At 36.9% G+C, this 15,025-nt stretch overlaps 2 protein-coding genes across 2 annotated transcripts in view; both read right to left on the minus strand.

Moving 5' to 3' along the window:
• ankrd40 (ankyrin repeat domain 40) overlaps positions 1-9,441 on the minus strand; it is a 10,311-nt gene extending 870 nt beyond the window's left edge. Inside the window, exons 1-5 of the mRNA XM_082167753.1 lie at positions 9,023-9,441; positions 6,576-6,724; positions 4,875-5,435; positions 3,760-3,941; positions 1-578 (exon numbers count right to left, since the gene is read on the minus strand). The exon at positions 1-578 is cut by the window's left edge and continues 870 nt beyond it. Of these exons, the coding sequence (XP_082023879.1) occupies positions 432-578; positions 3,760-3,941; positions 4,875-5,435; positions 6,576-6,724; positions 9,023-9,156 (1,173 nt within the window). The 5' untranslated portion in view covers positions 9,157-9,441 and the 3' untranslated portion in view covers positions 1-431. The remainder of the gene's footprint in view (positions 579-3,759; positions 3,942-4,874; positions 5,436-6,575; positions 6,725-9,022) is intronic.
• Positions 9,442-9,564: 123 nt separating this feature from the next.
• Positions 9,565-14,821, minus strand: mettl26 (methyltransferase like 26). The gene is made up of 7 exons (XM_082167762.1): positions 14,543-14,821; positions 14,246-14,462; positions 12,116-12,278; positions 11,968-12,027; positions 11,804-11,871; positions 10,786-10,864; positions 9,565-10,470 (listed from the first exon to the last, which is right to left on the minus strand). The coding sequence occupies exons 1-7, from the start codon at positions 14,610-14,612 to the stop codon at positions 10,414-10,416; spliced, it is 714 nt and encodes a 237-aa protein (XP_082023888.1). The 5' UTR covers positions 14,613-14,821; the 3' UTR covers positions 9,565-10,413.
• Between the last annotated feature and the right edge of the window lie 204 nt (positions 14,822-15,025).

The following is a 15,025-nucleotide window of genomic DNA, read 5'->3' on the forward strand; positions in this document are numbered from 1 at the left end:
TGAACTTGAGATAGGACACTGTATATTTGTTGGATGTACGATGCAATGTGCCTACTCTCACACAGTGACCCGATATGAAGGCAAGGCAGTAAGACAGATCTGAACAAACTCCAAGGCCCGACAGTATGCAAAAGTGGTGCGTTTTAATATTTCCCGAAGTCCAATCATGGCCTGGATGGATTTAAATATTCAAACTGAAGCGATGCAAAAAACCCATCCACCCCCGGAGCAAGTCAAAGCCCGTATAACAAGCTATCTATGGTTACAATGGAAGAGGAGGCACTAAGGATACATCTGTTAATGAAGGAGAGGAGGAATAAGGCTAACATGTTATATCTGGTTACCAACCCAAAGCATGAGCATATTTTGAGATCCAAAATGTGTTTGGGATTTCAGGAAGCAGGTAAACCGTGAGAGTCTCTAATGTGAAGCTAGTAGGTGAGCCTGGAGGCCTTCATGTTGTAGCAGGGCCTGTCGGTCAGACCTCCCTGACCTCCAGAGAACAGCGACAAGCCTTCGGTTTTCTCCAGCACCACCTCCAGCTCCTGGAAATCCTGTAGCCGTGCCACGTCTTTATCCTGCCAAAGGAACATATACACATTTAGACAGATGTAGCGTTGAATGATCTGGATGTAGTGTCGCAAATGAGAGCTGAAGCCATTCGATATGGCAGCAGAGACATTCCCATGATGCAGTAGGGTTGTCCAGCTTAATGCACTGAAGAAAACTTTTGTACCCATCGCTGTCTGGGATAAACACTAAAGGCCCGTTCACACCAAGGACGATAACTATAAAGATAACGATAAATATATAGTTCTAAAAATCGTTCTCCATATTAAAGAAAAGTTCACGCCACAACTATAACAATAAAGATATGAGGAATGATATTGTTGGGATCACTTTCAGAACGATTTTTTTCCAGCTGTCGAACGATTAAACACTGACAGCCAATCAGAATCCACTCGAATTTAAAGGGCTTGCGCATTTAAAATGCAGACGAAATTAGGAGAAGTTATTCGCCGAGGTACAGAAAAATCCAACACTGTTTGACAAGTCAAACCGTCTTTAAGGATACGTTAAAAAAATTTATATATGGAAAGCAATCGGTCATACCGTTGGAATAAATGGTGAGAAGTATTAACAATGAGATCATTATGTAGGCTAGCAAATAGTGTAACAAAATTACCTCAAATATCCATATATATATATAAAGGTGTTGACTAGGCGTTGTTTTTATGCCACTATTGACTTTGTCAGCTTAATTCACTGTTAGATTAGATAGATTATACTAGACTAGCTAGATTCACTGTTTAGATGCGCTCAGAACGTAGCATACTGAGGACATCTGCTGGTAAAAGATGTGTAAATGCAACATACTGTAATTAATATTGATTAAAATTTGTCTTCAAAAGACGATGACTCTCTAATCAGAGTGACGGATTCTCCCAACTCCTCTCGTCTTTTAAGGATATTGTGTACCAAAAATATATACGAACTATACTAATATAGTTATCGTTCCTGGTGTGAACAGGCCTTAAGAACTAAACTCCACCGGTGTCTGCAGTTGGATATAATAAAATGCACAACACGGCCAACACAAGCGCGTTTGCTTGTCCAATTTCAGCCATTATTATCATGTTGTCCAATTTCAGCCATTATTATCATGTTGTCCAATTTCAGCCATTATTATCATGTTGGCCACTCTTTTCGAAGCTAGAACTGCCTCTACTACTCAATGTTAAAAAGCACTGTTTGTATTTACCATCTCAACAAACTTTGTCTGTAGATTTAGACAAGCTTAAACAGGAGAGGATTTTGCTCAACCAAACAGAATGTCACTTTTACGAAGCATCATGATGGCCCTTCAAGCGAACTAAACCGAGAGGAACAGATCCAAAACATCATTCCTTCACCAATAGCTAGAAATATGCATGGGAAGATTTGTCTTTGTATTCAATCAAGTGCAAGATCAAACAACAACACGACTTGCAAAACTCTCAAACGTGTAGGAAACTATGTTTTCAATGCCTAACAATGCTCTTAACTCTATTTTCTGCTATTTTAAAGGAGCCGCCCCTTAAAAATAGATCATTTCAGACAGAGGGTTGAAAATAATCGTTTTTCCACATATATATTCGTTTTTGTGCAAAAAACTTCATCGAAACTTCAACTTCGTCATGACCCCTTTAAATTTAGTACTGTGCGATTTGGGGGAAGAATCTGTGATTTTTCTGATAAAAATTGCTATTGCGATTTAAATCTCCAGATTTGCTGTGCTTGTTTGTAGGGCTGCACAATTTGGCCAGAAATGTTGTGATTATATGTTTTAATTTCTTTATATTTATACATTAAAGCTGCAGTCCGTAGTTTTTCCTCTTTGTCGCCATCTCTGTTTGAAATCTGCAATTGCAGTTATTCATGGAATTATCCACTTCACGTTAGGGCTAATGCAATTAATTGAATTTCGATTTCGATTTCGGCTCCCAACGATCACCAAAATAGTACAATCGAGTAAAAACGATTATTTTGCCATGTTCTGTTTTGCAAGAACACTCTTATTTTGTCTTGTGTTCTGAATGACACGCGCACTTCCGCCCCTCCTGAAGCCGTAAACTCTCTCAGCTTGAATGTTTGAACTGATAAGACTTAAAGAAGTGAAAATGATCAACTTTAGTTATGATGCAATACTGGCCCGATTGTGCAAGTGACAATTCCGTCATGTCCCGACTCTTAAACGCGAGAGTGTAGTTTTGACGCTTGCTTTGTCCAACCCATTTTGAGAGACAGAGAGACGCTGCACCGCTGAACACTCACGCGGTTTGTGAAATTGCGTCTTTCGAAAGTTTTAAAATGGTAGATTTGATTTTATAATCTGTGTGGATTAATTTAGGCTACTCATACATGCTAAAGTGAATCAATGTTTGTGGGGGAATTTCCCGCATTATAAGTGGTAGACCTGCGGGGAAATTAAAATACTTGTTGAAGTATTATCTGTTATATTATTTATTTTAATAGTTCAAAAAGTACACTAAATGTTTAAATTAATTTTTTTTAAGAATTGCTGAAAGGTGTCTTTTTAATAAATGCAACACGTTCCCAAAGTCATGTGAAATAATCGTGTTACATAATCGTGATTTCAATACTGACCAAAATAATCGTGATTATGATTTTTTCCATAATCGAGCAGCCCTACTTCACGTGGGGTGTGCCTTGCAAGAAGGGCGGTTTTGCCAACCGGATACGGCAAGAGTCATTACCAGTTTGCTCCGCTGGTAGCTAAGCGTATGGGGCTTGTTGTGATTGGTTGTGGTATTATCCAATTGCGTGCAGTGAGATTTTCAAATACATGCTTGGTGCCGCCCCTCGAGCTGGCCGATTTTCATTAGTCGATGCCAGACCATTAATCTTTCAGATTTAGGTCTGGATTTCCAGGCTACCAGTACCACTGGAATTAAAAACATAACAAGCTTACCGTTTTGAATCGAGCTAAGGCAAGCTGACAGTTTTGAACACTGGCTGGTTATGTACTTGCTCAAAAATTGATTTTGGATCATTTTTATCCCAAAAAAGATACGGACTGCAGCTTTAAACTATCAAGCTTTTATTTTGTCATCTACTGCTTATGTAGATCGTTCCAAATCAGTCATTTATGAAGTTCCATCCCTGTTAGGATACTGCCTTAGAAGGCAGTCGGCTGTGAGGACCACATACATCAGATCTGGGTGAGTTGACTAAGCTGTTAATAGGCTCAGGCCTCACCTTTCTGAGCATAGTGTTGGGCAGCTTGCGGATCTTCTCCACGTGCTCTGCGCTGATGTCTAACTCGCGGCAGCAGACGCGGAGGAGGGCGCGATACGTCAGCTCCTGCCTGTCCAGCTCCACCTCGATGAAGTCGTTCTCTCTGACATTGGTGTTCTGGATGCGGACCTTCAGGACGAGCTCTGGGAAGAGACAGCACGATTGTGACTCGAGGCATCTTTGTGAATTCCTCAAACCAGTCTGTTTGGTGCATGTGCATTTAAAGAAAGCGTGTGCAAACCTGTTTGTGGAGATATGCTGCCTTCAAGTCATGTTGGAATGAGCGCATCAAGTCAATGTGTATAAGAACGTCTGCTAAAATCCCTTTGATTTAAGTGTATGACCGAGCAGCAAAGATTTACAGTAAAATAGATGCAAACAAATAAATTCATGCACTTATATTTTTTAAATGTTTTTGAAAGAGTCTCTTGCTCACCAAGGCTGCATTTATTTGATAAAAAATACATTAAAAACAGAAATATTGTGAAATATTATTACAATTTAAAATAACTGTTTTCTATTCAAATATATTTTGAAATGTAATTTATTACTGTGATCAAAGCTGAATTTTCAGCTGAATTTACTCCAGTCTTCAGTGTCACATGATCCTTCAGAAATCAATCTAATTTGATGATTTGATGATCAAGAAACATTTCTGATTATTATGAATGTTGAAAACAGTTGCTTAATATTTTTGTGTAAACGGATACTTTTTTTCAGGGTTCTTCGGTAAATAGAAAGTTGAAAAGATAAGATTTTATATATATATATATATATTCCCTATTGAAATATATGCATTCTGTAACATATATCTAGCTCTGCTATATTTTTATGCATAAAATAAATATATATACATTTAAATGTAAATATATGTATATATATCATTTTCTTTCATTACTTTCATTATTTACAGTGTATCCTACACTGTAAATCTGCTTTCTTGCTACCTAGCAACCTCACCTTTCAGTGAATATCTGCAGCCTTTTTTATGTGGAGGTGAAAGCGGAGGTGTGTTTAGTCACGTGACAGGGCACGGTTCACAGACCAACAAGCTTCTTAGCAAACCCACACTGTACCTTGAACGTTAACTGGAAAAGTGCTGGTGAAAAAGAAGGGCTGGAAGGCCGGCATGGAGCCACCGAGCTGGGAGCAGTTGATTTGCTGCGGGATGGACGGCTGCCGGGTGACCGTGGCGTTGGGAACCTGCGTCTGGCTGCTGCTTCCGCCGGGAGAAGGAAGCGTGGGACACACTGGGCCGTTCTGTGCGATAGGATGAGCGTGTGTAAACTCGCAGTGGTTGGTGTGATGAGTCTCTGAGGAGAGCTCCATTGGCAGGCCGCCGTTGACCACGCCGTTCTGCTCCACCATGGGGACGTAGGGTAACTCCTGCGGGCTCTGGCTGTCTGTGTAAAGGCTCTTGGGCTGCTGATGCTGAGGCGGGAGCTGCTGCTCTTGCGTCGGCGACAGGGTCGCTGGTTCTGACTCCAGGGGCTCTGGGTGACTGTTGGTGCCGTTTTGCTGTGCTATGCTCAGGTTATCTTTATCTATCTTGCTGTACAGGAAGGGCGGGTTGGAAAGATAGTTTGGAATGATTGGCAGCTCTGGTTCCTTCACCTCAGGCATGTCTTCCTCTTCCACTGGAGAAGGACGATAAACATGAATGTGAAGGCGTAAGGGCATTATGACTTTACACAGAAGGTTTTCTGTTTTCATGTTAATATTTTTAAGAAAAAAAGAACACAAATGATAAATTATTACAATAAATTAATAATTAAATTATACTGTAATGGCCGTTGATCGACAAATTGCTGAAATAAAACAATCAAAACTAGTTGTAAAAGTGAATGTACAGGATGAAAAATGTTCATTCTTTTTGAGATTTGCATGTAATGATGTTATTAAATTATTAGTGTTTTTAAAGATTAATTTAAGCAAGCTTTAAAAAAAAACTGGTATAAGGAAGATTTCCTATTTTAATATGTATTTTAGTGTTTTTAGGAGTTGAATACATAAAAAAATAGGGATGCAAAAAAGAAAATAGATACTCTATATTTTATATTTTAAATAATAAAAAATAAAACAATAGTTTTTAATATAAAGTATATGTATATATATATATATATATATATATATATATATATATATATATATATATATATATATATATATATATCTTAGGACAACTTTGGTGATAATTTTTGATCCACTTCAAATGTTGACTACAGTATATATATATGTAATGTAAAGGTAATCTAAATGTAGAAATAGGGGAAATTATCAAAATCAATTATCTAATATTGACAGATACATAAAAAAAAATGTAATATTAGTCGACAACTAATGTGGCACTGAAATATTATGCATCTTGAACAAAAAAAAGTTTATTAAAACCTTTTATTTAATTACCTAATTTTTCTTTTAAATAATTTATTAAAAAAATATTAAATTTATAATTTATTTAATTAACTTTAATGCAAATAAATAAATAAATAAATAAATAAATAAATAAATATATATATATATATATATATATGAATTCATATGAATTATCTTATAAGAATTCACAAATTAAAATGACTTGCATTTGTATGGGTATTTACATGGAATACATGATTTGTTATCCACATGCCTTTATATTCTAGTCAACAAAACACTTCGCTAGATAATTCTAAACTGTAAATGTCTAGAATGAAATGTCTAAATGTCTTTGTATGATGGCTTTGAGAGTATCTGAGCACGTAATGCATCATGTCCTTCTTTTCTTCTAAAAAGCATACCTCCCAGCAGTCTTCTGATTTCAGGTTTAGAAGTGAGCTGAACAGCTAACTCCTCTTTCGCTGTTAGAATGTCTTTATCGGCTCCGGCGTTCAACAGATAGGCCACTATCTGTTTGTGGTTTCTTTTACAGGCCCAATGCAAACATGTCCTGGATGAACAGGGGACACCAGATTATCTTAAACATGACTTTCCACAGTGAATCAGTCAAATGAGTTTTAATGCATTCAGGCATTACTAAAACAAAGCAGTCAAGGCCTGGCATGAACGTCAGAACAAATCTAACACCTAAAGTCAGTTGATCAACAAATATCAGCAGTGAGAAAACAGAGAGCTTCACATGCTCCTAAAGACAAGCTCTCTTATAAAGCATTTCAGGAATGCTGCCAAGCTACATGACTTGAAAGGTTAGGGCTATCTCTCTATAGCAATCAGAAACCATTTATATTTTCATCAGTCCTGCTCTACATGTTATATAGAGCTTTTCACATTACATCATGACCCAGGGTTAATGCGTTTTAAACCCTGTTATGGCCACTTTTAAACCAGAGTTAAGCAACGTTAAATGATATACAATGTAAAACAATCAGTGTCCTGTTGCATGAAGGCATTCTCAGTTGTTTGCTACCCAGGTAAGTTTGAGATTAGTTTGAGCAAACTCTGGCTTTTCGGGCTCAAGAAGGCGGGTTGGTATTTAGCGGTGTTCATCGCGATGGTAACTTACGCTACACGGCTAACCTGCTCCGGAGCAGGTTTGATTCTGGGTTAGAGATCGCAAACCCAAACTGGACCAATCAGCTGTGAGGAAAGTGACATGTATCTGATGCATTCAAGCCACAATCCCTGTATCTCTCACTCCATATTACAGCAGATTATGGGTATGTTGTTTACATGACAATGATGTACTTAAAAAAAGGACGTTTTTCTTTTGTGTTTTTTTAAAGTTTCGCGTACAGACGACAACGCTGTGAAAACGATCCCTGTTCTCACGGATCCATGAAAACGACTAAAAACGCTGTATTATTCGGCACTTTGTAAAGAAACACTACGCGCCTATAGACTGAACATGTAATACGCATGCGCATGACATCACCGTTTTCACTAATTCACGTTTTTGTGGTTTACAAGGAGATGTTAACGGTACTTTTTTTAAAAGTTTGCGTTTTCAGGCCCCCAAAACATCATTGTCGTGTACATGAATGACCAAAACACATAAAAAGATTTCAGCTTTTAGTTGAAAATGATGTTGTGTAAACAGCCAACAAACTGATACAATTTTAGAGACATTTTACCTTTCTTTTGCTGCTAATTACTTTTTTATTATGGATTAAAATTATGTATAATTCACATAATATAATTACACAATTATAATATTGGTAATTAATATTAAACTTTGCATTAAAATGAATATAAATACATGCTTAAATAAAGCTTTTAAACTGATTAATCTTACGTGTTTTCTTTCGAGCGCTTTGGGAACATATATAGATTATTATTTAAATGATGTTGCATTGAAATAATCAATAGTTGCCTTCTCAATCTTTCGCTGAAGCAGCAGTGTGTTTATTCCTGACTTGTGAAGGCATTTAAATTTATGATATTTTTCATAACCATCTCACGTTCAACGGAGAAGTGAATTTAGCTGGCTCTCTCGCTAGAAGGGAATCAATTGACGCTCTCTATGTTCTGTGTGATCGGCTGTTCGCTAGTTAATCACTACTAACTCTCAATCAAATTGATAAATTAATAAATCAATTCACCAGGTTGAATTTGTATGGTTTTGTCAACTCTGAACTTATCGGTAAGATCAGTCAACCCAGAAGATACATTATTACATTATATAGAAAATGTCCCATTTTCATTCAAAAACCTTTTGGATGCACATCTACGATACGAGAATAAAATAAGAAAAAATTTAATTCGAGAAAAAAACCCTGCTGTCTGGAATACCCCCCAGTGTTTGCACTTTACAAGGAAATGTCTTACGCTGTCTCTGCATGCTAAACTGAAAGTATTTTAACATTACATACTGCATTGTTCACAATCTCAAGTGTGAAAAGCCTGTATAAGGTAAAGGTATCCCATGCATCTGACACTGGTGTCCTAGATCAATCTTTTAGATACCATGGACCCCCAAATATGATCATATTTGACCCCTTTTCTAAAATATTAAAGTTACCATGAAATTACAATGGACAAGTCATATTTATTTATTTATTTTTATAGAAAATCTGTGAACATCATCATCATTATTATTATTATTATTTTAAATTCAACTTAAATTCCTGGCCCCTCCTCTAACGTGTCAGGTATCAATTGTGGCCAGGAGCTCTCTTATCTTAATAATAAAGGTGAATTGCACTCGAATGAAAGGTTAATATAACTGTACACTAGTAAGTAAATGAAATAAGTGGTTTAGCCTGAGTCGGATCAGTGTTTATATACGCACCATCCGTTGATCTCATTCTGAGAGTTGACGTTGACTCCGCTCTCCACTAAAGTCTTCACCTCATCGATGTCTCCGATGGCACTGGCCTCTCTCAGACGCTCCTGCAGCTCTTTATCCAGCGATGTCGTTGACATTATTCAAGTCTTTATGGAAATAAAAGCTTCATACGAACTGACACACTGTGCTTTTGAGGCAGGAGACAAAAATAGACACTCAACTTTGCTCCGCCGTGGCTTAAACTGTTGCCTGTTCCGGATGATTTTCGACAGAGAAGCGGAAAGAGTGTGTTTGAAGTCCTTAGAATGAAAGCAGATTAAAACGATACAGTATAATAAATCGGGTTGTGTTCAAATAATCTTTTGCCGACTACTGCGATCCACTCATATCCGCTGCACCTCCCATGTTGGGGGCAATTTTCGGTGTAACACGTTCAGATCATGATCTTTGGTTCCGACTTACAATCGCCAGTAAACCATTCCAAAAAACAAAAACAAGTCTGAGGAAGACACAAATCTATAGTCAATAAACAGACTCAGTGCACATTAACAGACAGATATTCTTTATTGATCAAGGATCTTCAATCGCATAAAAGAAGAGCAGCAATTAACAGTATAATGTATTAGTGTTTCATGAAAATTCAAACAAATATTCTGCCTTGAAATGTGAGAGTTCACACATTTATTTCACTACAAGCGTAAAAATATTCACCATGTATACTGGTAAATTTATATTACCCACCAATTTGATTAAAATAATGCATACATTTATGCATTTGGCATAAATGCACATTCAAAGCAACTCGCATTCAAGATATACATTTTTAGAGATTTAGATTAGCTTGTTTTTGAAGCATGGTGGTTTGGTTGAGCTGGATTTCACACACTCTCTCTCACACACACACACACGCACACGCACACACACACACAGCAGTTACTATGGTTAGCATGGCAATTTGTTTTTGTAGTAGGCTAGGCTATAATATGGTGGTAAATAACAACACTGCATAAAAAATAACAACACCTATAATCCAGATAACCAATGACAATGTCCTAAGAAATTCAGAGTAACTATGATCATGTCCTGCAATAAAACCTCAGGCACTTTAAATTTTACTTTCTCTGGCATCCGTGTAGTGAAAATCATTCTGGAATGAAGTATGTTGTATTATGTTATGTTTCATTTCATCTGAGTACACATCATTTTAAACATATTTGTAAAAAGTTTGGGGGGGAAAACCCCACATTAATACATCCTGCAAAAAACACATCTTTGTCAAAAAGATAGTGATGACAAATTTCAGCAAAGCCTTTGTATTATTCAGTATCTTTGAACCGTTAAAACACTGCAGAGTCCACACATATGCAAATACAGTGCGATGAAACTGAATTAAATCAAACCACACTGTCCTTGAGAAACAGTAAGCACTGGTTGTTGGCGGGCATATCAACCTAGAAAATCAAAACAAAAACAGATGCATTTACAATCCTACAATGTCCCAAGGTGGTGAATCATCACATAATCAAGCCAATCATATTTAAAAGCAAGAAAGAGGTGAATAAGGCATGACGGATTAATTTGCAGTGGATCATGGTCAAATAATAGATCATAGCTTCTAAGAAAAACCTTTACAGCAAGAATTGTAATGAACAGAAATAGGCAAGGGAGAATTGACATTGCATAAACTATAATTATCATCAAGCATGCACTCGCATTGCACTACACCAGATGCATTAAGCAATTCATTTTGGTAATAACACCCTTACAATTTCCTCCAATCGTAGTCCATTTTCTTGGCCTAGCTTTTTCAGAAATGATACATCTCTTAGACCCCACTCTGGATTTCTGTAAAACAACATTGGTACAGCAAAATATGAAATTATAAACTTTTGCAGAGAAATAATTTTTTACACTGCAGTATTTTTGTCTTGTATTCCACTACAAATTTCAAAACATTCTTAAATCAAGATGCATTTACTCAAGAAGCAACATGACTGTATGATCCATTAGATAGTAAGTGTTGTTTTCCGAGTTTGTCCAAGTAACAGAAATCGTGAGTAAGTGCAGAGGCGTTGTGTGCGCTGTGTGAAGATCTAGACTGTATGTGAGCATATATTTATTCATCTCACTTGCACAAAAACAGATTCAGTATTCCTCAAAAATGAATAAAAAAAAAACGTGAAATGCAAACTCAGATTATGTAATAATCCTGCAATAAGTAAATACGTTAAATTGCACAAAATATACTTTATGTATTTAATCTCATTTTATTAGCCATTGTCTTTGCTGCTGACTTTAGATGATCCGATTCAATCAAAAACGACTTTAGATAAACATCACATTTGGGTTTCATTTTGTTTTTGTTTTTCCTATTCTTCTGTGATCCAGAATGGCAGCAGCTGAAAGGTTTGTTTGAGCTGCTCTACTGTACAGGCGTGAATTTGCATTTCCTTCAGCCTGAGGCTTATTCATTTCACTTTTAGTGTGAAAGGGCCTTTACATTTGCATAAATATAACTTTTTTTGTTACTAAAAACAAACAAGCAAGCCCAGCCCATGTGAGAAAAAGTTTCCATAAAAAGTACCGCAATTAATTACTTTTTAGGGAGTAACGCAATATTGAATACATTACTTTTAAAATTACATTTCCTCAACATTGATTATATGTTTTTATATCTGCAAGCATTTGTTTTCACACCAGTGAAATAAACTTTATCGAGGATCCACATCACTTTGCAGCAACGCAGATGTTGCTCGTTTGCCAGTGATTTGTTTTATCACTAACCTGTATCTCAAGCTCTGGTCAAAGTCAACATTGCTCTGAGGAGTAATCGATCCTTTGAAAGCATAAGGCTGCAAAACAATATCAGATGCAAGACGTTAGAAGCCAATAAATGTAACCAAATGCTTAATAATTCAAGGTGCTTGAGCTTATTATGCAACAAATACCCCGTAAGTCAGAAGCAATCCTTGGCGCTTCAGTATTTTTCCAACAGCATGAAACAAACCCTAAAAAGCGAAAGAATATTAGATGATTTTATATGCAGGCATTCAACAAATACAGAGAAAGAGAAATAAAAGCAAGCAAGCATGATACCATTGTGCAGGACAGAGGTGAGATGTGCATCATGTTGATGTTCACGACGAGGTCACATGACTCAGCTTGAAATCCACCCCAGGTCTCCCAACTCTGAGACACATCAAGATAGATGGGTGGCTTTACATTCTGCAGCCTATGATACTGTCTATATGCTTCAATGCTGCAAAATAAAAAAATTATAAATAAAATTATAAATCACAATATAGTACATAAAGGCCCAGTTTCACAGACAGGGCTTAGATTAAGCCAGGATTAAGTTTAGTTCAATTAGGACATTTAAGTAGCTTTTATAAATGTGCCTTAGAAAAAAACAAATATTACTAGGACAAAATATTTTAAGATAGAAGATATGTATCTCAAACATGTATTTTAGTCTGGGACTAGACTTAAGCCTTGTGTGTGAAACTGGGGGTACATCTTGGTATTGAGTAGCAGGAAACATTTTATGGTATGAAGCCTAATCTAAAGAATAATCAAGAGTGAACTTTGAACTAACATTGAACTAACACAGCTCTGTCACAAGTGTTTATCACTGCACTATACTCCTTTCTTTTTTCTTGGCTTGTTACTGAGCAACGTAGAGAAGAATAGATATCAGATAAAAAAAAAAAAGATTCATTCAATTGAGAATTGAAAGTTGCAGTGGATTGTGGAGGTCTTCTTTCTAGTCGATCCTGAAACAACACATGCATGTCCTTTTCCCAATGGTAACAAACACTTGTTTCCAAAATGTGTCGTATTTGTAATTAAACTGGCATTAAAGGGATAATTCACCAAAAAATGAAAATTATCCCACCATTTACTCATCCTCAAGCCATCCAAAGTGTATATGACTATCTTCTTTCAGCCAAACATAATCGGAGTTATATTCAAAAATATTCTGGCTCTTCCAAGCTTTATAATGGGAGTGAATGGTACCATTTTTTTAAGGCCAAAAAAGCGCATCCATCCATCATAAAAGTAATCCATACGGATCTTCGTCACTTCTCACCGGAGCTTACGCTACACCTACGTCATACGCCGGGGCTCGACTCTCTCCTGAAAACACGGACGGCAGTTACCCGGAAGCCAGAGATTATACTTTATCAAGTTAAAAGTATGGACATTTTTCTGACAAAAACGCATCACATCGCTTCAGAAGGCCTTTATGGAGCCGTATGGATTCTTTAATAATGGATGGATGTGCTTTTTTTAGCTTCAAAATCTCAGGCTCTATTCACTCTCATTATAAAACTTGGAAGAGCCAGGATATTTTTTCATTTAACTCCGATTGTATTCGTCTGAAAGAAGAGAGTCGTATACACCTAGGAGGGGACAATTTTCAATAGCTACTTAAATGGCGATATGGATAAACGCACGCAGCCAAAACTTGAATTTAAGTAGCTTCGGAGGGGATCGAAGCAATTGATTGCAGGTGAAAGATTAGATTAGCATACAAAGTTTTTGTTATTTGGAATAGTGCAGACAAGAATGTGTACGTTGAAAGAAACTATTAAGGTCCTGACTCTCTTTGGTCATTAAAAATCCCATGGCACTTCTCCAAAAAGAGTAGGGGTGTAACCCCGGTGTCCTGCCAAAATTCCATCCATTGGCCCTTGCCAATCATGGCCTCCTAATAATCCCCTTCCATTGAATTGGCTCTATCACTCTCTCTTCTTTCCACTTATAGCTGGTGTGTGGCACCTAAAGCTATATGTGCTATATAAATGCCTCATTCATTCATTCATTCATTCATTATTAAGTAACACGTATTGTGGATTTTGACTTATTCTTATTTCATTCATATTCATATTCAATACTTTAAGCATTCAAAATAAGCTTTCACTAGAGCACTCATGTTTCTAAAAGTGACTAAACAGCGCCATCTATTCATAGATCTCTGCACCTGTACTCAGTAAACGAAAAAATAAAGAACATATTATTATATTATTAACTATTTCAACGACCTTGTGCAGCCTCTTCATCAATTAGTAAATGTTTTACGATTTCATAACCTGAATAGGTATCAATCAATCAATGCGTTTCTGCAGCAGACAATCTTTTAATAAGAGATTTATATGCAGAGCTGTTCATGTCTACATAGAAAGCCGAGAATTCAAGATGAAGTTTGATGTTGCCCATATTCACCTCGATAGTGACTGTGCTTCGAATTCAGACGGCTGCCATGTAATGTTCGGAAATGCTTTGGCAAAGTGAATGACATGCTGTCCCGTGCCAGAAGAGATTTCCAAAGCCATCAGATGCCTGTCTGATGTCACTCTGCTTTTTAATACGGCAAGGATCGGCTCCTTATTTCTGTCGGCTGCTGCAGCGTTCAGCATCTTACACATCCAACGACAACTTCCTGGAACCAAGAGCAGAAAGGGAGCTACGTTAAAATAACCGCAACTAAACAAGGCAATGTCAGTCAGAATCCAACAAGACCTTTAAAAGCTCCAAAGTTCGGCGATTCAAACCCGTTCCGAAACTGAGAAAATGTCCAGAACAGATTCATGCATCTAAATGACGGCTGCTCACATCAGGTCACATGACGAGGTGCTGTATTTCATAACGGAGGAAAATTGCAAGGCTGCGAAAATAATTTAGATAGATCTTTGTATTAATTGTTTTCTATTCACTCCGTAGTATTTATTATTAAAGCACGTTCAACAGTGTAATTCGATTTAGAACGCAGAGTATTGGATGGCACATCCCATAATGCAACGCGCGTCAACTTCCTCTTTCTTTTAAAAAGTGGCGCACATTCATGAGTCTGTTATCACGACCAGTGATTAAATGTATTTTATTTGTATTAAAATAAGATATCATTTTCTTTCAATCATTATACACTGTTCAGAAGTTTAGAATCGCTCTGAATACTTGTTAGAAACTGATAGTCAGCCGAGGACGGATTAATTGATGAAAGTA

This window comes from Leuciscus leuciscus, assembly GCF_965113295.1.
Source record: "Leuciscus leuciscus genome assembly, chromosome: 1".
In the NCBI taxonomy this organism is placed as follows: Eukaryota; Metazoa; Chordata; class Actinopteri; order Cypriniformes; family Leuciscidae; genus Leuciscus; species Leuciscus leuciscus.